General features: G+C 37.1%; 1 protein-coding gene across 1 annotated transcript in view; it reads left to right on the forward strand.

Moving 5' to 3' along the window:
• Window positions 1–22,356, forward strand: part of TERT (telomerase reverse transcriptase) — a 33,751-nt gene extending 11,395 nt beyond the window's left edge. The window contains exons 5-15 of the mRNA XM_082043776.1: window positions 3,964–4,125; window positions 4,505–4,600; window positions 6,532–6,617; window positions 9,541–9,654; window positions 11,449–11,520; window positions 13,389–13,574; window positions 14,923–15,049; window positions 15,364–15,425; window positions 17,249–17,373; window positions 17,707–17,844; window positions 22,053–22,356. Coding sequence (XP_081899902.1) covers window positions 3,964–4,125; window positions 4,505–4,600; window positions 6,532–6,617; window positions 9,541–9,654; window positions 11,449–11,520; window positions 13,389–13,574; window positions 14,923–15,049; window positions 15,364–15,425; window positions 17,249–17,373; window positions 17,707–17,844; window positions 22,053–22,156 — 1,272 coding nt within the window. The 3' untranslated portion in view covers window positions 22,157–22,356. The remainder of the gene's footprint in view (window positions 1–3,963; window positions 4,126–4,504; window positions 4,601–6,531; window positions 6,618–9,540; window positions 9,655–11,448; window positions 11,521–13,388; window positions 13,575–14,922; window positions 15,050–15,363; window positions 15,426–17,248; window positions 17,374–17,706; window positions 17,845–22,052) is intronic.
• Window positions 22,357–22,650: the final 294 nt, after the last annotated feature.

Here is a 22,650-nt window from a genome sequence, read left to right on the forward strand (position 1 = left end):
TGCATTAATTGTTTTTCCTTAAGGCTGCGTCCCATTTAGTGCATGAGATTAAGTGTTCCCCAAATGGGCGAAAGGTCAGTGGCTTCTCAGTATTTACTGTTCAGTATGTGATCCCAGATCAGATGTGCAGGGCATCAATTAAAAACTATTCTAAAGTGTTATTTCTTGATAGTCTTTCTGTGACAGACTGTCAGATTTGAGAGTATGCACACAGTTAATTTGGAAATAGCTGCAGTGCTTTAAAGTTGCTGTTGCTCCTGTGATAAATCTGACATAAAGGATGACATCAATCTACTGAAGATGATGAAGGTTCAAAGTCAGCCATGGTAGCTGGTCAAGTGATTTGAGCTAACATGTCTGCCCTGGAGCTGGGAGGGAATATCTGTGTCAACTGAAAAGTGGGAGCGATAGACTCCTGTCAGAGAATGCTGACAAATAACTGAGGACGAAGTTCTTCACCTTTTAGACAGACCTCCTCTGTCTCAACTAATCACAAAACATAGCTAATAATTTTCCTAAATCCATGAAAGAGAAGGTGGTAGTAGTGTTACCTCTCTTCTCAGATAGTAGACAGAGAAAAGGGTATAGTGCAAAATTATCATCTTATTCGTTAAAATTAGGTTCATTCATTAGGTTCCAACCTAATGGAAGTGGTGTAGTCTTCTCCTCCTGGCCCAGATGTGCATGGCTTCTCAGTTTGTTTCTGTCATGGCCGTTTATCTTGCACTCTGTTCCAGTCCTGTACCATATCTGGCTTGTCTCTGCTCTCCACTGTCCTCCTAGCATTTAAATTGTAGAAGGAAGATGATATTCCACTTATTTCTTTCTGACCGTGTTACAATTTTGGAACTTGGAAGCCATTTTGGAATTGTAGGTGTAGTCTTTCCCAGCTTCTGTAGCTCAACACTGGAATGTATCCAGATGAATTGCCAGAGAAAATCTCTCAAATATCCAGCTTCTGATTCTTGGGCAACTCTCAAACTTTGCTGCAAAATACATGGCAGAATGAGTCCATTTCTGTGAATTCATCCTCAAATCAGTGTAGATTGTGTTTTGTTTCAAACGTTTTATCTATTTACTTTACATCCTTTTTCCTTTGAACCATTTTTAAATTCATTTGTTTTTAATGGGAAGCTCCAAGCACTGGGAAGCAGCACGGTTCTAAAAGATCTGAGAACTTATAGTCATTTACAGCATTCTTCAAAGATTCCAGTAGATCTTTAGGTTTTGCAAAATGTTAATAGCTCTGTGGATTAGACCTGTTCTGGGGAACCAAGAGGTTTGAGGGAATTCCTTCTGACACGAAAATGAGGAGCTACTGTGACTACTACTACTGTAACTCCAGGTTCTTAGGTCTAGTTCAAACCGTGTTTGAAATCAGTCTCAATTTTCTTTTATTGACTCCTCTGCTAACATCCATATGACCATCAGCTTTGTGAAAAGGTGAAGGTGTGCTTTTTGTAAAAAAGTAACCATTTTGGGTTACACTTATTAAGAAGGAAATGAGGAACTTTTCTTCTGATGATTACTTTGACCTTGCTGCTTTGTTTTACCTTTCAGCTACGTATCTACCCTTTTGACTGTTTTTCTTGGGAACTTGGCCTAAACCAGAAAAGATACCACTGCAGTAATTCCAGGAAAGCATCTTAGTTTTCAGAAATCTTTATTTTATAAGCTGATCAAAAACATTTTGCAAGATCAGCCAATGAATGAACATAATTACCAACCTTATGTAAACCAGCAAAGTTGGATTGAGTCATTTTGGAGGCAGTGGCAGTAGTACACTGAACACTTTTTGTGTGCTTTAATTCTGCCAGCCTTTCACTTAAACTTGTAATTGATTTTTTTTTTTTTCAGTGCAAAAATAAATGTTTTCAGATGAATTGGAATGCTTCTGTAATTAGTAGTTTCAGTGTATCCATGTCATGATCACAATACTACTATTGAGAGTAAGAAGCATTTTATGTTCTGTGTGTACTTTTTGGAGGATTTCTCTGAAGCTCTAAACTGATTCATAACTAGGCTACATGTGCAGTTGGTTTATTTTCTTCAGTACTATGGCTTGCCCTTTCAACGTTCTTTTATTGCCAGGTCTGTCAATATTTCTTTTCCTTAAAGTGTTTACAGAGCTAATCAAATTGCACAACTTGACTGCCACTTTGGTGTACTTTACTATTCCCATAGCTGAGAGTTAAATCTTTGCTAATGTACTTGCATTAAGTACCTCCAGAGGTTGGATTTAGCCTGAAGTCTTAGGGTGCACGTTCTTTTTACTCTTCTTGTTGCAGTGATAATCTCCAGCAGAAAGAATTAATGATATTTAAGAATTTACTTTCTAGTTGGCGGTACTTTTATTTGCTGGAGTCCGTCTGTTTATCTTGTTAACTATTACACCTTGATTTCCAAGAGTCAAGTAGATAAAAAAGAAATTCCATAGGGATTTAAATGTGCTAAAAAAAAATCTCTGAGGCCGTTTTGTCACTTCAAAGTAGTTACTGCAGCTATAGTCAAGCTTTCTGAAAACTGCAGTTGACCAAAATAATATAGTAAATTTGCAAATTTAGTCTCCTGTTTCATCTATGTTTGAAATCTCTGTGTCACACAGAATGTAATATGTTTCAACATATTTTAAGGTGATTCTCTTTGATATCTTTAGATGCATCACTACAACACTCGACTGAAAAATCTATTTAGTGTGTTAAATTATGAACGGACCATAAACACCAGTTTTATCGGCTCTTCAGTGTTTGGGAAAGATGATATCTACAAGGCATGGAAGAAGTTTGTTACAAAGGTTCTTGAATCAGATGGTGAAATTCCTCATTTCTACTATGTAAAGGTATGTCTTTTTAATCACATAGTCAAGCTAATTTTTAAAGTCAACTTGGACAAATACTTTTTGTGCACGTGTAACAGAGACTTTGGTTGTTTTTTTCCTGGGGGGTGTCCCTGTAGTAGCCTTTGCTTTACTTGTATATTTTCCTGTCCGTCTTTCTGTCATGTAGCAGCTCTTGTTTCTGCACCTGCACTGGATTTTTGCAGTTACATTTACTTGGGTATAAAAATGGGACAAAAATACAAACTCAAATATACTTTTAGGGTCATCTTCCCAAAGGAAAACCAGGAAAAACTTGCTATGTGCATTTGGATAAATTCGGCATATTTTTAAAACTAGGTCACGTCTATCTCAGTATCATTAGTTTCTGTTGAAAATAAACACTTGAACTTTAGTGTCTCTCCAACAAGTTTCTTCTCCCACTGGTTAAAAATGATTGCTTGTTGTATCCTACTATTTGAGGGAATTTCTTCTTAGCACTTTTGTTTTTCAGTTGTGTCTAGCAGGCAGCCTTTTCTGTTTGAGCTCAATTAATAATTTTGAATTGGGGAGATTTATACAGATGTATGTAAATTACAGAGATTTGTGTGTGTTGTGGTGGGGCTTTTCTCCTGTATTCTATTATATCCTGTCCTGAAATTACTTTCAGTGATTACCTCATCTTTCAAGCCAAAGGATTCTGTCATTTGCAATAGTTCTCCTAAAACTTTTGCTTCCTCAGAAGGTTTTGAATTTTGATTATGACAAGTGAAAGCAGAGTTAAGATTGCAATATGAGGTTTAGGATGAGGAAGGTTTCTTAAAATATTTAAACGTGTAGAAATATCAGCAATAAACTTTCGTTAAGTGATTGAAGGTTCAGTGTTTTAAGTTGCAGATGGTATAATCTTCTGCTGATAACAACTGTGCTAAACCTGATTGTTTGGTTATCCCTTGTAAGGGAAAACTCAAATAAGCAATGAGTTTTTATTTTGTCACAAATTTGATCTGAATGATGCAGTAATTTCACTCCTATGTGGTCTGTCCTTCAGCCATGTTTATATGCTGCAACAATACCTTTTTCATACTACCACAGTGTTTACAGTGATACTGATGAATGCGTAATGGAAGATATTTGTCCTCTTTCAGGCTGATGTATCCAGGGCTTATGATACCATTCCTCACAATAAACTTGTGGAAGTGATTTCACGGATCTTAAAGCCGGAGAAAAGAACTGTCTACTGCATACGGCGCTATGCTGTGATCATGATTACCACGAGTGGAAAAGCCAGGAGGCTCTATAGGAGACATGTATGACTTGCTGATTTAATCTGTTGACTGCTGTAGATACATTTCTGTCCAAGGAATATTTTTGTTTATAGCTTTTTTTAGTCACAATTTGAATTAGGCAACTACTTCATAAACCCTTTTTTTTAATAGTGTTGGATATTTTCCAGAGATAGCAAAGCTTCTCTTTACTTTTTACACTTTCTGCTCTTATGCTAGTAAGAGTAAAGATAAATGAGTTATGGAAATAGAGATATGTGAGGGAGGTATTTTTTAACAATAGCAGAGATGTTGGATTGAAATGATGCAATAAGGCTGGCCCTTTGACATTCACTGAATAAAAGAGTCTTGTACTGAATTTTCTACTGCTTTTGTCATTTATTTCTTTACGCTCGATATACAGGTGTCTACTTTTAAGGATTTTATACCAGACATGAAGCAGTTTGTGTCCCATCTTCAGGAGAGTACCTCACTGCAAAATGCAATAATAGTTGAACAGGTAAGTATTGGGAGGCTTCTTTTCAAGTGAAAAAGAAAGATACAGAAGAAGTAGAAGAAGACTGGGATTTTTAATTGAATGTACGTGGTGACACTACCTCTCTTCTAGTTACCCAGCACTTTCCATAGAGACATTTCTGTCATCTCTTCTTTGGTGTTTATAATAGTGTTCAAGGCAAGGAATTTGACAAAGTGTCCTAGACTTTTCCCGGAGTTTCTCATTGTCGTCTTAAACTTTCATTGTAACCAGTGTTTTCTTCTTCCTTTCCTAATTCCATTGTTTGTTGCAACAGTTCTCAAGCAGTAATTAACTATCTAGTAAAGAAGGGCTTCAATACTTACTATCTCCAAAATGTAAAGAAGAATGAACAAAATGTATTCTAAGCTAAGTGGCTAAGGAAATTGATGTGACATTTTGAATAGCAAACTGAACAGAATAGAAAACTGATGTTAAAAAAAGAAACCCTTATTTTAATGATTGCCTGCCAAGGTTGATGTGAATAAACTCTTCTTTAGAAGAGTTAAAATTCAGCACAAAATAAGATCAGTTCGTGTACTTTTCACTTAGAGATTTCTCGCTTTCAGTGAATTGAAGTATGGTTAAAAATTATATGTATTTTAAATTTACTCTAACACTTTGCTACAAGAAGCATGCATCTTTATGTTGTTTTAATTCTTATGCTGCAGAGAACTTTACTAATTCCAAATAGTTCTTCTCAAGACTTCCTTCTGTGCAAGGAGCATGACAGAGGAAGGCATAGAAGTAGGCTTTGTGCTCAGTCACTTTCTTAATACATTTGATTGCTTGGCATCATAATGTTCCATAACAACCTACAAGATCCTGAACATCAGATGACAAGATGGGTATTTTTTAAGAAGGGTAATTTATGCTTCTAACATAAAAGTAAAATAATCTTGGATAACTATGGACAAAGGGGGAGTAGAACATACAGTGTGGGTGATGGATAATGCAGGGTACCTACAAAGTGCAAAGGGCCTAGTAAGTACATGGATGAAAATGTAAAGTAGCTGAATTTATGATATGTACATAGGTTTGGTTTTGTTCTTTTTTCCAGTGGGCATCTGATTTGGATTACTATGCTAGATATTACATGAACAACAGCATTCTATTTCAAAATATTTTACATTTGTGTGTATGAGTGTCATTACTTTAAATTTAAAAAAAAAAAAAAAGTATTCTGAAAAAAGTATCATGTCAGCCTGTGTGTCTGTACCACAGGTTCATCATGTTAGTTTTTCACATAAATAACCATGATCTCACATGGCTCTATCAAAACCTGTGTGCATTTGTCTGATGTCCATCTATGCAAATAGGAAGTAATTTCACTTTAGTTTTCATGAAGTCAGTGTCAAAGGGATTTAAACTACTCAAAATTATTTTTTACACAATTTTTAATGCAAAAAGCTTCATAGAGATTGAGTGGACACTCTTGCATGGAATCATTGGGAATTTATGGCACAGAATATTTTGCAGCAGAACTGGCGAGTGTATTTATGTTGGGGAATTATGAAGAACATCATAGTTACAGAAATTGTCCTGCAGGATAGAAAGTGGCCAAAAGAGTGAGGTCTCATAAATTGTTATAATCCAATATCATATACCAGCACTTGAAGTGATTTTACATGTTTTATTTGACTATTTTCTCATGTTGCACCAATCACAACTGTTTTTCTCCTAAAGCAAAACAACAAAAACAAAAAAAGTACTGTTGACTTGTTGAATGTGAGCAGCTTTTTAGTGTGTATGTTCAGATCTTGGTTTCAGGCATTTTATTTCTTACCTTAGAGGTTTGAACTACTACAGTGTAACTTCTCATAAAGATTTCTGTGTATCTTTTAAGTTTATAATGTGTTTTTAGTTTCAGTACATTTCTAAAGTAAAAATCTCGTCTTGTTTTATCCCATTTGTAGAGCTTAACTTTTAATGAGACAAGTTCCAGCCTGTTTAATTTTTTTCTTCACATGATAAGTAACAACATCCTGGAGATTGGGAACAGGTAAAAAATAAGTTAGTTTTTCTTCCTATAGTGTGTTTGAGCTTTTTGTTTGGTTGTGGGTTTTTTTTTATTAAGCAGAATACATTTAACTGGCTCAGGGCACTTTTTGCTAGCTGCCTTTTAAAGATTTTTGTTTCATGTTAGATTGAAATCTGTGGATCAGTTTAAGCCCCATAAAAGCATGAAAAGTTTGGAATGAAATTTGTATTCGAATAGCATTTCTCTTTCCCACCTGGATGATGTTAACTATACAGAGAATGCATTATTCTACAAATATATAACCTTTTTCATTTAAAACTGCAGATGTAGTTCAAAAGAAAAATACCTCAAAATGTTGGATCCCAACATTTTATGCATCCCGTAGTGGTGAACAAAATCTAACATCCAAGCAATCATTCAAGAGCCTTTGTAGTAATTTCTTTGTAATGCAAAATTACACCTATTCTGCATGGCCTTGCTGTTTGGCACGTTGCAATAAAAGTAAAAGGTAATAGGAATTTAAATTATTGGCAACTCCAAAATTAGGAATCAGATGTTATAGAGGGTAGTAATGCAGATTTCTTCTTGTGTTGGTAGAAATTCCGGTCTGGTATTTACATTTTGCCTGTAGGTGGCAAATGTGTGCAGTATCTAAAAAGCAAGTACTTGTGTGATCTTTTTAAATTCAGGGTGAGGTATATGAGAATGAATAGCTTCCCGCTCTTCAAAAAAATACCTTTATTTTAGAACACTTAATCTCACAGGATTGAGGGAGGAGGAGAAAAGCTTTCAAGGAGGCAAATTGAAAAGTGTTTATAGGTTTTTCTAGCATTGATGCTTACACTCCCTTTGGCAGGATCACGAGTACGCTGACGTGGCATGCCATTAATAAGAACTAACTGGCATCAGTACGTTTAGTAAAAGTTTAATAGTTTTTTAAAAAGCACACCCTCAGAAAGCCAACTCCACACTCCTGTAAATTCAGTTGCAGCTTGGCTGAAAAAGTACCGGTTGTCCTGTAATGAATTTGCCTTTTTAAAGTAGCTCGTTCTCATTTGTTAAAAAACTCTCCAAAAAAACTCCAAGCTGCAAATAAGCTTAGTAAACGAATATACCGTTTAACTGATGCTTCTCAAAAAGCCATCACAGTCAACATTCACTTGATGTTTTGAGAAGAACGCTGATTGTTCAGCTAGGGACCTAGAAGGAATCTTTTAATACCATTTATCAAAATTCTGGAAAAGTGTAAAATTATTGCTAGAAAAATTTGCAGATGACTCAAAACAGTTAAGATCAATGCTAGAATGTAGTATATGGCTCTGGTGTCCAGTTGCATGAGTTCATTCTCTTCAGTTTCACTAAGTCATTCATGTAGTAATGGCAAAATGGACGTTGTAATATACAGAGTGTTTCAAAAAGATGGGCCAAATTTGAAATCACTATATCTCTGCAACCACGAACTGGCCATGAATGAAACATTTGAGAGGGTGGGACACAGAGTTTCCAATGATTACCTCTAGATAACTCCTTGAACCTTTTGTAAATTTTTGTGTAATTGTAATGTTTCCATCACAAAATCTACTGCTTTGAAATTGGGTCTATCTTTTTGAAACACCCTGTATTATCTCACTGCTTCAAAGGAGTGTCATGAAAATAATTCCCTGGGGTATTGTGAGGCATACTCATTCTGGTGTTGCCAGCATAGAAAAATCCAGAAGGTCATGGGGCACTCTGTCTTCAGTATCCTATCTAGATGTGACACATTGGTATTACTGTGTGGTCGTCCTGGCTTTATACAAGTATCAAAATAAAGGAAGTGTTAATGAACCTCCCCCTGGCCATTTCTGTATGAATTCTTTGAATCCATGAGAAACAAATCAAGATTTACTCTTGCAACGTGACTTCAGTGAACTTTTCAAGCAGGGGGAGGGATATTGAGTATAATTACAAATAATAAGGGTTAGGATTTCAGAGGATGTAGTGGTTTTTCCTAATTAGAAGCAATATAGTTTCACACCTGAGCAGTTAAATGACGAAATAAATATGATTTACAGTATAGCTGGGATGTGTAAAACCAGATCACATGCTATATTGGGCTGAGCCATCAGAAATTTCCCTAAAATTAAAGAAGTATATATTTGTGGGGAAAAACAAACAACAACAAGAAACCCCAAGCAAAAACAATCAAGAAAATATTTTCCTTGACTGTGTCATGCTGTGCAAGTATAAACAAAGAATAAACACCTCCACTTAAATTATTGATTCAAATTATTCCATAGTTAGATATCTTTACTCTGACTTGTGGTGCTGAAAGTGCTTTTTTTCAGAAAACTCAACAAGATTTGATATTGGTGAGCATTTATATTTGAATTTCATGTGGATACCTGCTGTTTCTGATAAAAGTTTGAAATGTTCTGTCTCAAAATCCACCTGAATTCAATTCCTGATGTAAATGTACAATATGAGCTTCAGCCTGTGGATTTTTAGTGGCCACCTGCTAGGAGCTGTTTGGATAATAATTGAAATAAACTATAGTTTGAAAGATTTGTCTAGTGTACTTCATTTCTCATAGAATATTTGTTTTGAAGCTATGTAAGATGTAACATAATTAGAAAGCTTAAATGAAGGGTGACTGCAGCTGAAAGAGGAAGGAATAAGTGTGATTTGAGACCAGTTATAAAATTTCTTTTGTTTCATGGCAGTTGTCTGATGGATTTTCTTAATAAGAAAGGAATATGTGTATTGGTGGCTTTTTTCACTGTTTTGCTTAATATGTGTGGAATTATATGTGGATTATTGGAGGAAAGAACGAAAAAAAATTAAGTCTAACTAGCATGCATGTAGCATATTATTGAAACATGTTATACTTGGGAAAAAAATGTTTAGTGGCTGTTGCAATCTTCTTATATGTTTTGATTTTTTTTTTCTTTTCCTTCTTTACTAGGTACTACTTACAGTGCTGTGGAATTCCACAGGGCTCCATTTTGTCAACCTTACTTTGCAGCTTATGCTATGGAGACATGGAAAACAAATTACTCTGTGGAGTGCAGCAGGATGGGTAGGGATGCTTTGTTCTGTGCTCTATTACAGTAATGCATGATTTATAGTATATGCTTTAGCCATTTTCTCTGAAGATTAATTTTGAATTTCAAGGACTTCCAACTCTCCATGAGGAGCCTGGTGCACACAAGAATCTCCACAGTTTCGGTGTCACTGTGGTTGTTTTGTGGGGGAATTTCTCTGTCATAAGATTGTGAAGAAAAGTGCTGAAAATAAGCTTTCCAAGATCTGTGGGTAGGAGACTTGCTCTTACAAAGGGTATTTAGGGATGCTGTAAGGAGTCTGACAAGCTTTCATGTACATATGAGAAGTTTATGGTTCTCCCACATTTGTTCCCACATAATCTGTGGTCTTTTGTCCTTAAACAAGATGGGTTATTCACTGCAGGCCTTCTGATATTCCAGGCTTCTCCCTGAGGGCTTTCCAATCCACCATCTGTAAATCTTAACATTTTATCAAGGTCACAGATTTATTGTAGATTTTTTACAAGGCATGTTGGTTGTTGTTTGAAGCCCTTTGTGGCTCTTGGTACATGTTCTAAGTCTTTGTGCCCTGCTCGTGCTTACTTCTTAGGAGCTTGACAGAAAGCTAGCCCGATAAAAGCTCTACTTCTATTAGCCGTAGAAACTTTGGGGTGCCTTTTACTGCTTTTATCCTCAGCTGAATCCCAGATTAGGGTCTTTAGGTATGAGATGGACCCTGACGCTTGTCTGTGTTCACACATGTCCCTCCATTGCTGTGAATTCTGTCCTAAGAAAGAAAAAAGAAACTGATTGTGTAGGAGCACTTTGGAAAAGTGTATCTGTGGGGTGTCTTTTCCTGGGAGGCTCACTGGGTGATGGAAAGTCTCAGAATTTTAAACATTTCCCTATGCAAGTATTAATAGTAGAGTTCTTCTTATAGGCTTTAGGATGCTGTGATGATATCAGTCTGAACAGCTATCTTTTGCTTGCAAGGGATGTTGTTTATACATGCTGAAATGATGAAGCCGACTCAGAATGCACTCTTTAATGTAGCAGCTCTTTTTATATAGAGCAGATTTTAGAATGTTACTTAGATGTTTGTGGGATGATTTTCATAGTTTCATTTGGCCTTTAAGTCAAAAAAATAACCTGGCTATTGACTTGGCTAGGCAAAGGTGCAGCTGATCTGATCACAGTGATGGCAGTACTCCTGTTTTGAAGAGGAGCCTGGACTGGATCCTTCTCAGAGCTTTCTGCCTGTGATCTACTAGGCAGGATTTATCAGAAAAATATGGGCGTGCTTGGGGCATGAATTCTGTTGGAAAAGGGAATTCCGGCTTTTACAGTGGTAAGCTGTAGTCTGTTCTACATTCAAGTTATAGCTTCGCAAACAGGTTATTGCCTGGTGAACAAAGATACAGAATTAGAGCACACCAAGAATCTGGTATCTGCTTGTGTACGTGGTATTACACCTCCTTTCCTTGTCTCATGAATCAAGATACTGCAAATTCTCCTCTGGAAAAGTGTAAAACCCTGCATCCAAGTAGCAGCTGAGGAATAGCTTGTGTACTGTAAATTGCTGTCATGTTTCATGTAGCCAACGCCTTTACTTTCTTTTTTTTTTCTTTTTTTTTTTTTTTCTTTTTAAAAAATTTATTTTAGGAAAGAAGCAGAACTAAGAATTTCTTCAAGAGACTCGATTTGGAGTTCATATTGGCTTCTACATTCCTGTAAATTAAACTGAACATGTTGTCACTCTGAAGAGCATGACAAAAATTTGAAAGGTTTACATATCAAAAAGTCTAACATCAGTTTCTTCTTGATTACAGAGTCCTAATACGTCTAATTGATGACTTTTTGCTGGTTACGCCACATTTAATGCAGGCAAGAACTTTTCTAAGGTATGCTATTAAAGACATTGTCTTCAAAGTAATAAGCATTAACAAAAATCTTTTAGGTCATTCTTTTTCATCTTTACATGTGCTTGTACATATAGGTATATTTGTTTTATGGGTTAATAATGAAAGGCTATTTTGGAGTCCTTGCTGGCAGCCTGTGCCTGGGAAGAATCCTAATAGTGATGTTCTTGATGGTCAACTAACAATCTGTTGCAGTTCAGAGAGTGGGGGGATTCCTGCTGAAGTTTAAATTAGGGGCGTAGCTACTGACCTTGATGGAGCTTCTAGCAGCAATTAGTAGTGCAGGCTAACCAAAGCAGCTGACAGTTGTCTTTTAAGACATTTTGCCTCAAATTTTTAAGTTGTCTTGGTTACGTTCTTAAAATGTAACTGAGCAGGTGTGCTGCTACCTTCTGTTCCCAGGGAAAGAGTGCAACTTTCTTCTGATCCAATATTGCTAAGAATTTTCTAGTCATTAATATTCTGGTGTTAGTATTTGAAGATGCTGATATCATGGCAGCATGCAGCTCATGCAGAGGCTTTCAGACAGTTATTCTTTACAGTGCTTCAGTGCTACCTTTTCTAAAAAAAATTGGGCCCCAAAAGAAGTTTCTGGTTACTGTAGCTATGATACAGTCAGTATCCAAGAAGAGTTCTGCTCGTACTAAAGACAGTTTTAAGGATCCAAATGAGAGGTCTTGAAGAAAAGTTTAGCATCTGCAATGCAGTTGTGTCATGTTTTTCAGTATTCAGAAAGATACAGCTCTGTTGTAAGCCTGAAAGGTGGTGGTGAAATCAGTTAAGTGCCATTTGAAGAATAAATTGTACTAAGTAGTGGTTAGTGTACTTTGAAGACTTCATTTGTCCTCATTTCCTTATCAGAACAGAAATAAATTTCTAGGGGTGTTTGGGTTTACAGTTCTGGAAATGGTAAGTCACATTAGAAGGCTGGGGATGCCTCAGGCTGTTGATCTCTGTATCATCTTTCCTGCATGTCACTTGCAGTAGCATTGCAGATATTGTCCTATTTGCTCTTTGAAGTTATCTGCCTCTTTGTTCTATATCAACTTCTGCACCAGCCATGTTGATTTTCTGTAGACAAGTACCTCTTCTGTGCAAGTTTTCCAGAACTGCTTACAGGTCCTGTGAACTCTCTGCCACAAATGGAGCAGTAAGTTTCTTCTAATAAAGTATTAGGACTGGGGAGCTCAATAAATTAACTAATTTTGAGGAGACAGCATTGTGACTATTACTCACCAACAAGAAGAGCCTACCTTTTCCTCTCACTCTTTCAAAGGATGAAGCCTGCACATGAATACATCACCAAGTAACACCAATTGCTGCATGTCCATGAGATGGCTCTGCTGTTCCAATGTGTAGTAGGTAGTTAGCAGGCATTCTGTCAATGAAAACATCCTTATGAAAAACTTGGTGGAGAAAGTTCAAAACTTTTCGTTGGATAAATGAAGTTCCTGTTATGTGGCTTCTCCTTTTTTTGTTAATTTTCAAAACCAGTAACTCTTCATCTGTCTTTCCAGTGATTTTGATCTCAATGTTTTGTGTGAGAGTGGTTTATGCAGCTTGTCTCAAGTGGTTTATGGCTTAAGTTCTGAATTTGCATGTATCTGTCAAAGTTTTTCTCCATTATCCTCATATCCATAAGCTTATTTATTTATTTTATGTATTTACCTCTAATATTTTCAGTTTTGTTTATTTCTAGCTGTGTTCTTCAACCTAAAGAGTTGGCCTTCATTGCCTTTATTCTTTGGTTTCTGTCGCTTTATGCAGGCTCATGTGTCTTGCAGAATGGTGGGGTGTTTTTGTTTGCTTTTGTGGGGGGCAGTTAGGCTAACTGTTTATATCTGTTTTAGGACTCTAGCAACAGGTATTCCTGAGTATGGCTTTTTAATAAACCCCCATAAGACAGTCGTGAATTTTCCTGTTGATGATATCCCAGGATGTTCCAAATTTAAACAGCTGCCAGATTGTCGTTTGGTCCCATGGTGTGGTTTATTACTAGATATACAGACACTTGAGGTTTACTGCGATTACTCCAGGTAAATAGAGTTGTACACACCAGTGTCAGCTTTATAGCATATTGTACATAGTGTGAGAAGCACAAGGGTGTCTTGTGAATCCTATAGCTGAATTAACTGCAAAATACATTTTACAATTCTGTTTCTTATTGAGTAATCTAAACATTTTATTCTGCTGTGCAGCCTGCTATTTTCTTCATTCCAGCCTGGTGGAGTGTACATACCATTAACACCATTGAGTGTGGCACAGGTCACTAGTGACAAGCAGTCATATACTGTATGGTGGCTACATGGTTCAGAGGAAATTTCTTTGCTCACCTCAGTTCAGCTTCTTTCACCATTATGCACTGTGTTGTACCTCATATCATATAACTACATTTATTGTTCTAAATTACTTTTTTAAATCTTCCTAAAAGAAGCAGTAAGTATAGATTGTGTTTAATTTTGTATAGACTATAGGGACTGCTAATCCTTTCAACATCAGAGGTTTTACCTCTGGTACACTTTAGATGGTAGTGTAGGGGAGAAATAACCTCTCTTTAAACTAGCAACTAGACTGCTAGAGACAGCATTAGACATTTGCTAAATTAACAAGAAAGAACCTTTTAAACTGAAGGATAATATTGTTGTGTTATTGACCATATTTAGTATGAACATTCCATGCAGACATTTGAGTGGGAAATTAGGAGGGAGTTTTCCATCACCAGAGCAATTAAATTCTTCAGTAATCTTGCAAAACAGAACAGCTTGATCAGTGTAGGAAAGGAATTTATAAAACGTGATTTTGTGCAACAACAAAGGACTAAAATCAACAGCCAAAGAGATTTATTCACTAGTTGTATTTCTAAAAGAAACAGTTTATGTTGATGAGGGCATTAGCGCTACTGGTTTGGGAGACACTAATCGGAATCTTGAGGATGTTTGTTAAAAGAGTCACTTTTTTTTTTATAAGCTTGACTTAAGTAACCGGAACACCAGGGTGAGCTGAGGTGGTTTCCAGTTCAAGCCCCTGTGCTGCAGGGATCACAAAGCATAACTTGGTTGTCACTGGAGTCATTAAGAATGGTCTGGCTAGACTGCATGTTTTAGAAATACATCTAGTTTGTGTTTAAGGTTATTGGTTTTGGTTTTTTAGCAGGGTGAATTATTCAACCCTGGAGTATTAAAGACGTTCCTTAGCTAAAAGCCTTAGTGCCACAATGTCTGGTCTCTTTCTAAAGTTAATTTAGTTATAGTCATCTTTTATCTACTGGCTCATTGATTACCAGGCAATCACTGTAATGTGAGAAGGTAAATGGGGCTTACTTTACAGAATTTAGTTTAGTCTGTTACCCATGGAGTTTGTTTAACTCCTTTTTTTTCTTTCTAGTTATACCCGTTCTTCTATCAGATCAAGTCTTTCCTTCAATTCAAGTAGAACAGCTGGGAAAAGCATGAAATACAAACTGACTACAGTCCTCAAACTGAAATGCCATTGTTTATTTCTTGATTTACAGGTGAGAATATGGAAATGGATTTTTGGGAATATTGTGATTTGTAATAAAGAGCATTAAAACTGCTTTGAGTTCTAATAAAAGTTGATTCTGAGATCCACATAACTCGGAAATGTTGACATCAAGTAAAATGTGGGGTCTTGGCATATTCCAGAGTTGAGCCTTCACAGAACTGTTAACTTAGTACATAAATCTTTGAAGTTTAGCATAAAATGTTTTTTTCTTTAGATCTCTAAATAATCTTATGCTGTTGAACTTGAACAAACACAATCACGACACTGAAACTTTCCTATGGCTCTGTTTCTGTTCTGTTCTAGATCAACAGCCTTAGAACAGTTTTCATTAACATCTACAAGATTTTTTTACTGCAGGCTTACAGGTAGGTTGTTGTCTTCTGCAGTAACTCTGAATATTTCATTACTCTTTCTTGGCACATGGAGGAGCTGCGGATCAGAAAAAAGTGTGTGATATGAATGTGCAGTGGTAAATGTCAGTTTTAAGTCATGTTATTCTTGTTTCAACACTGATCTTGCATAATATTACTAGATTTGGGATACAGGCTTATATTGGTGTGCGTGTTTAAGTGACACTTCACTAAATGGATTTTCAGTGTCTCTTGGTATTGACAGCTGACCTCAAGAAAAGCAGTTTGTTTTGCTTCAGAAGAGTGATGACTCATTAATCAGTTTATATTTAGAACTTTGTATCGGTTAAAATCACATAGAACTTTGACCTGTATAACTTCACCTGAACTGAGGTTTCATTCTGCCAGGTTGATGGCAGTTTCTTAGGTGCTGCTAATTTCTTAATTGCTCCTTAGCTGGTAATACTTTGGATTTTGTGAGCCATTCTTGACCAGCAGAGGAAGTGAATGTTTTAAACAAAGAGAGAGAAATCACAACTGATAAGCAAGTTGGGAGAAAATACTAATCTTTGTGCATCGAAAACTTTGATTGACAGCACCAAGTAATTGTTTATTTATGGTTTTAATGCAAAAAAGGTGCAAGAGGTGCTTCTCTCTTTACAGAAATCGGGTGTTGCTCTTTTGCTAGACTTATACTTGTCAGGAAGTGACAGTTTTGTTCTTAAACTCAGCTTGGTCCATATTCACCCTGTATATTTCTTGTGTCCAAGAAATATAATTGGACTTGTCTAGTACAGCACTGATGTGTCAAACTCTTAAACTTTGTGTTGTGAGTGACTTACAGTTTTTCTCTCATGTTGGACATGATTATTTAATTACTTCTGTTTGAGTTTATGGTAACACCCTAACAAAGTGTCTAATTCGGTTAGAGTACCTTTTAAAAACTGTCCACCGAGCTACCAGCTTGTCAGGTTAATTCAGCCAAAGCTCTGTGATGCAGTGTGGTAATTAGGTTTATCCTTTAAGTATTTTAAAATTTCAGAAGTTCTTGAAGTGATTACACTTATCACAGAATCACAGAATGTTAGGGATTGGAAGGGACCTCAAAAGATCATCTAGTCCAATCCCCCTGCCAGAGCAGGAACACCTATGCTGGGTTAATTTAATAAACAAGTACATGCATTGCTGAGAAGCTAAAAATCAGTGTCGTAATTGTTGACTATATTCAGCAGAAGCAGGATTATAATGCCAGAGTCTGAAGAAAAATAAAACAAAACAACCAAAAGCCAGCAGTTTTAAAATATGTCCAAACAGAGATCCAAGGGAGCATACAGTACAAGTAATTTCCGTAGAACTGGCTTCCAAACAGACAAAAGAGTGGGGATCCTGGTCTGTGGAACACTACATCACTTGGAGGTCTGTTTTCCTGAATTCCTGACCAGAATTTGTTGTGGAGTTTTCTTTTGCTTTTTTCTTCTTCTCACCTGCTCTCATGTGGGTGTTCTCTGGCTGCATGGTCTGTGATAGGGAATTCTTAAGGATGTGTAGTTCAACTTTCCCTACACCTAAGACAGTTGTCCTCAGAAAATGAATCGTTTACCAAGACAGACAGCTTCAAGATCTTTCAGGACAGAATTTACAAACATCCTATGTGTCTGACACTCCAGGGTTGTGTATATATATATATATATAGGAGAGGTGAAGTATGGTAACAGTATGGATGTAGCTAAAGACGGTTGGGTGCTTTTAAATGTTATATAGTGCCTAAGGTATGTAATCATAGTCTCACTTGGAATTGCGAATGACTTCTAATTAAACAGGCTGGTTTTGTTGAACAGGTTCCACGCCTGTGTTCTCCAACTTCCATTCAACCAGCAAGTTAGAAACAATCCTCATTTCTTCCTAAGGATCATCGCTGAGACCGCATCATGCTGTTATTCTATACTGAAAGCAAAAAACGCAGGTATAACGTGTTAATGGCTATGAAGTAGTCTGTTTTGGTTTGTTTTGGGGTTTTTTTGATACGAAGTCAGATTGTGTCATTTTGAGGTGAAGATTAAAAATGGAAAATACGGAGTGCATGATAGGAATCACAGCACATTTTTTTTCTTAAACTCAGTTTCCTGAAAATCCTAAAATGTTTCAGGTTTTAGTCCACTGCTGACATAGGGGACTTTATTGACTACATAGGTTTTCAGTAAAAACTCTTGGAGTGATCTTATAGAAAGAAACAAGTCAGACATACTTCTTAATGCTTCTCATTTTCACTGTCATTATTTTCCTGTCCTGTCTCTAGGGGTTACTTTAGGTAACAAAGGTGCATCTGGCATGTTCCCTTCTGAGGCAGCAGAATGGCTCTGCTACCATGCCTTCACTGTCAAACTGGCAAACCACAAAGTTGTTTACAAATGCCTGCTTAAGCCCCTAAAAGCCTGTAAGTATTTGATTTTTTCCACTTTGAAATATGGTTAATTTTAATAAAACTTTGAATCTAATGTATTTTTAAAGGTCTCTTATCATAAAGTGTTGTTCTAAAACGTACATTAACAAGCTTTCTGATTTTAATCAAATTTACTGAGTATAAGTAGGCAAATTAAACAGTGTGTTTTTCAGCATTGCATGTTCTAGAGCTGTGGGGACAGCTATTGATACTTGGCACTGAATAAGTTTGTACAGTTCACAAAGCTTAATAAGGTTGGGTTAATCATATAAGCATTCTCAGCAAGTTTAACTAAATGGAACATGAATGCTCAGTTTTCTATTTTTTTAAATGTAGGTTGACTGGCAAATAAATAAGTTCCTCCTGCAATGTAAACTCTTACAAAAGTGTCACTGGGATCACATGGAAACAGAAGGATGTGCTGCAGTGCATGTGCTACATTGGGATGGAGAGGTGTTGACAATCTCTAACTCTTCTACTTAGTGAAAAAAAGCTGTCTGTACCTGGCCTCTCAGGAGGTCTCTCTTTGACCAGTTGTGCAGTCTGTCCCCAGGGCAGCCACAGAAATAATAGAATTTTCAGTTCAAAGATACTAAAAGTGAACAGCAGTAGGCTTCTGTGAGGTGATCAGTACTGTTGTTGAATTTAGCTGCAGTGAAGGCCAGTCTCTCCACACTGACACTGTAATTCACACTCTGAATGAATAATTACATGGGTGGGTTTTTTTATACAATACTGAGAAATTCTGCAGTCTGGTTCCAGAATAACCGCTATTTGATTTTAAATGTATTGCAAGCTTCCCTTGATACCTGTGCTGAGGCCCAGTGTTCCAAAAAGAAAGCAGTTCTGCTTCTGGAAGAAAGCATTTCCTTCCCATACCAAAGGCTCGCAGCAATGCCAGAGTGTACACTGCCTGATTTTTGGTGGTGCAGCGTGAGTCCATCAAAGAAGACACTTCAACATTTACAGGAACCAAACTGATGGTCGGTCAGTATTGCATGTCAGGCATGTTCCTGGCAGCAGCAGGCTTTCTGTATGGAGCAGAACTCCAGTGGCCTCTCCCAGAGAAGCTTCTCTCAGAGTTACCAGTACCAAAACCAGAGTCAAAACCACCATGTCTGCTCACTGCTGCTGAGGGGCCAGTTCTCTAGAAGTACCAGAGGAAGCAGGCCTGCCTCTGGGAGGGAAAGAGGTGACTGCTTGCTTCACGTAGAGAGGACAGAAATGGAAGAACCGAGCAGAGAAGGCAGTAGTTGCAGCCTGTAGGATAATTGCTTCTCTGGGAGCTGTGTCACTTCTCTAAGATATATATAGAGCACATCTGAGTTTTCATCTCGAATGCTGAAGGTTTTGCTCTTGGGATCTTTGACTAGCAGACCATGATCCAATACAAAGCTTCCCCAACCTTCTCTATGCATGCTTTAGTGTTGAATCTGACAGTACATTCAGAGTGGAAGTGCAGCCCCAGGCGGCTTTATTGTTCTGCGGGATCTTGTCTTCCATGGGTGTGTGTATCTGCCATAAAAGTGATCTCTCCTGCCCACAAAATCACATCACCACAGATACACAGGGAAAATGGGCTGGGAAGTAGGGGTGGAATCTTTCCTATTAATGTTGTACTTGCCGAGCAGGAAAGGTCCAAAGACAAGCAGAAAATTAGTGGTGACATTTCCTTTTTTAAAGAAGAGTAATTTCCAGATGTTCTTTCATAAATCTTCTCTGAGGCAGAATCTGTTCTTCATATCCATAATGTCAAGACAACTCTGTATTATATACAAGACCCAGTTTCTTTTGGAAATACCTGAGACTTCAAGTACGCTGCTGAAAGATCAAGGGTTCAGAGATTTTTTTGCTTAATGGCTACCTAAACAGTTAGCAGGCTGTGGCTTTTAAGACAGAAGCTTTTGCTGTCGTTGATCACTGGGGCCCAAGTAACTCGAATGCCATCTCTGAGAGATCTTCATTTGCGTATAGCCCCCTGAAGTCTTACCTGTCCTTCCACTAGCCCTGTTCTGCTTGTGCTGCCAGGGTTGATACAACACTTGGTGGAGCACTTCTGTAGTTGCTGTTTTTATGGAAAGCCCCCAAAACATCTATGAGGTAATTTGGCAGGAGGGTAGCTGTTTGGGGTCAGCTCGTCATGCCACTTGAATACTTATTGATGACTGTAATTTTGAGAGGTGCTTTGACTGCATGTATATTTGCTTCCCACCTGCCTTTATCCTTCCTCTAAGAGTTGGCTGAGGTTTTTAAAAATAATTTCAAACTGTTTTTGAAAAGGAACTGAGAAGGCACCAGATGCTCTACCTGAGCAGGAGGGAAGGTGAGGCATCAGCGGGCTGGTCCTGTAAAGCTGTGCAAAGACATCTCCTGGTCTGTAGTGATAAGTCATATGCGTACCCTTGGTGGGAACATGCATCGTTATCTCCCTGTCTCCAAGAGCTCTGATCATAGACAAAGACTATTTTTCAGTCACTTGATTGTACATGGTGTTTATATTTGTATTTTCTTCCAAATTTAGCAAGATACTAAGTTTCTGAATCCTGCAGGAATGCACTAAAATCCATTTAAAGAGACATCATTAGATAGTTTTCTGTTCAGTCATGTGTTAGTTTTGTTTGGCCTGCATAAGACTTATTCCTGGGTAATATTATTGTAATCCAAACATCATGCTGTAGAGAGCATTACTACCAAGCTGAGCATTATGTAGAGATACAGGAATTAATTTTAAACACTGTATTTTAAGTTTTGTCTTACTTCTGGAAATCATGTAGCATGTGTAGACATCAGAGCAGCTGTGACAGTGAAGTCACTGGTTCTCAGGTGTGTTCCTGTAAAGTTAGCTCAGTATCTCTGTATGGCACAGTGATCTGTAGCACGAAGATAACCAAGGCTGGTAATAGCGCCTGTGTTGACTTTACAGCTACACTTTGTGTTGTCATTTTGGAGTTTGGATCAACTCTATAAAACCTACTGCTGTAAGATCATGTTGTTGACAGGAATTGATGTAAACTTTTTTTTATTTCCTTGTGTCCCTGCACATGCCTTTCCGTTACTCTCCATGGGAATCAATATCAAATTAGTAGGTTTTGGGGAGGAGATTCTTCCCACTATTCCAAAACCTGTTAAATATCAACATTGGGGGCTTGTCAGTACGAGTTGTCGTCATTCTTCAGAGTTAAGTACTTAAATGATAGTTACTGTTTAACATCCCTCCTGTTATTACCAGTGGGGAAAGGAGCGAGAGTCTTTCCTTATCATAGTAAAGTATAAATACATCATCTGTCTCCTTTTCAAATACAGAACAAATATTTATTGAGCACTTCTGCTTTTCTGCACCATTGACAATTTTGTCAGCTCTGTTTAGGTAACGGACTTAAGCTGTTGCTAGGGTTTTACATGTTCTTCCTAATCTTTAAAAAGTCCATTTTGTTGTCTGTAATTCTGTTGACGATAGACTCAATGACCTTCTGTGTTTCAAAACAGTTACGTCTTCTTATAAAAATGTCATTCCTGATTTAAGAGCCTCATTTAGTCTCCAAAGTTTTCTACCTTAAGGATGGCTTTCCTTAAGCTAGCCTGTCTTCTCTTACAAGGCAACACAGCAGGGAGAATTGCTGTTGGCAGTGTTACAAAAGGTGCATTTTCCACGTGATTTTATTTTTCTAAATGTTTTTGAATATATCATTTCCAAGAATAGGCTACTTTGGTGTCACATCTGAAAATAGAGGGGGAAGAGAAACAGTTTGGGAATACTGCTGCTGTAGGTAAAACATTAGCAATGAGATAAGGACCTGTCCTTAGAATTGTTTAAAACAGAGTCTTTCAAAGTAACTAGCTTGACAGAAGGCCTTTTTTGGTGGATATAGTTATGGAATAAATGGTCTTACAGTTTTTAAAAAAATTCAAATTCTTAAATCCAGAGAAGTGTTACAAGGACATAGTAGGAGGAATTTGCTCCTTGGTTTTCTTTGTTAATATTTTAACACACAATTTTTAACCTTTTTATTTATTACCCTCATTTAAGGGCAAAAGAATAGTAACATATTTTATTACAGCTTTTTGTATCCCCATATTCCAGGTGTCCTGACTTTTTAGTTGGATTCAGCTAGTACTGATTTCATTACTTCACCAGAATTTTCTGTAAAACAGAATTGTTAGTTACCTGCAGTAGTAATGAATTGTTTCTGATATTTTGGTAGGTAAGATGCAGCTCTTCAGGAAGATCCCAAAGGATACTATGGCACTACTGAAGACAGTAACAGAACCATCTCTTTGTCAAGATTTCAAAGCTATACTGGACTAACCAATTGAAGTTTATTTCATATTTTTTCCAGGTTTGAAAAAAAAAAAATGCTATGTCTTTAGATGACTTTTCTCTGTAGCTTATTTTGGTAGAGTGGACGGAAAGCAACTTCACTCAGAAGTTTTCCATGTTTGTTTCTCAGCTACCACACAATGACTTTACAAAGAGGAGGCGTTTTGTTAATGCCTTCTTGTTTGTGTTTGCCTGTAAATTCACAGGCTATTTGAAGTAATTGACTTGGTTTGGTTCAGTAATTCCCATCTTCTTGATGAAGGTGTCATTAAACTCTGTATGAACAGATCTACTTTCTTGTTTCAGTGTGTCATTTCTGAAGAACTGTTCGTTGCTTCTCTGTGTTGCAGACTGTTTTATAGTAAATTGTCTCGTTAATTGCTAGAACACATACTTGTCTCCAATACCTTTATTTTATAGTGATTTTTAGCATCCTGCCCAGCTGGGTTATATCCTGAGAGGTACCTGCACAGGGCAAATGC

Source organism: Streptopelia decaocto, assembly GCF_964273445.1.
Source record: "Streptopelia decaocto genome assembly, chromosome: 2".
In the NCBI taxonomy this organism is placed as follows: Eukaryota; Metazoa; Chordata; class Aves; order Columbiformes; family Columbidae; genus Streptopelia; species Streptopelia decaocto.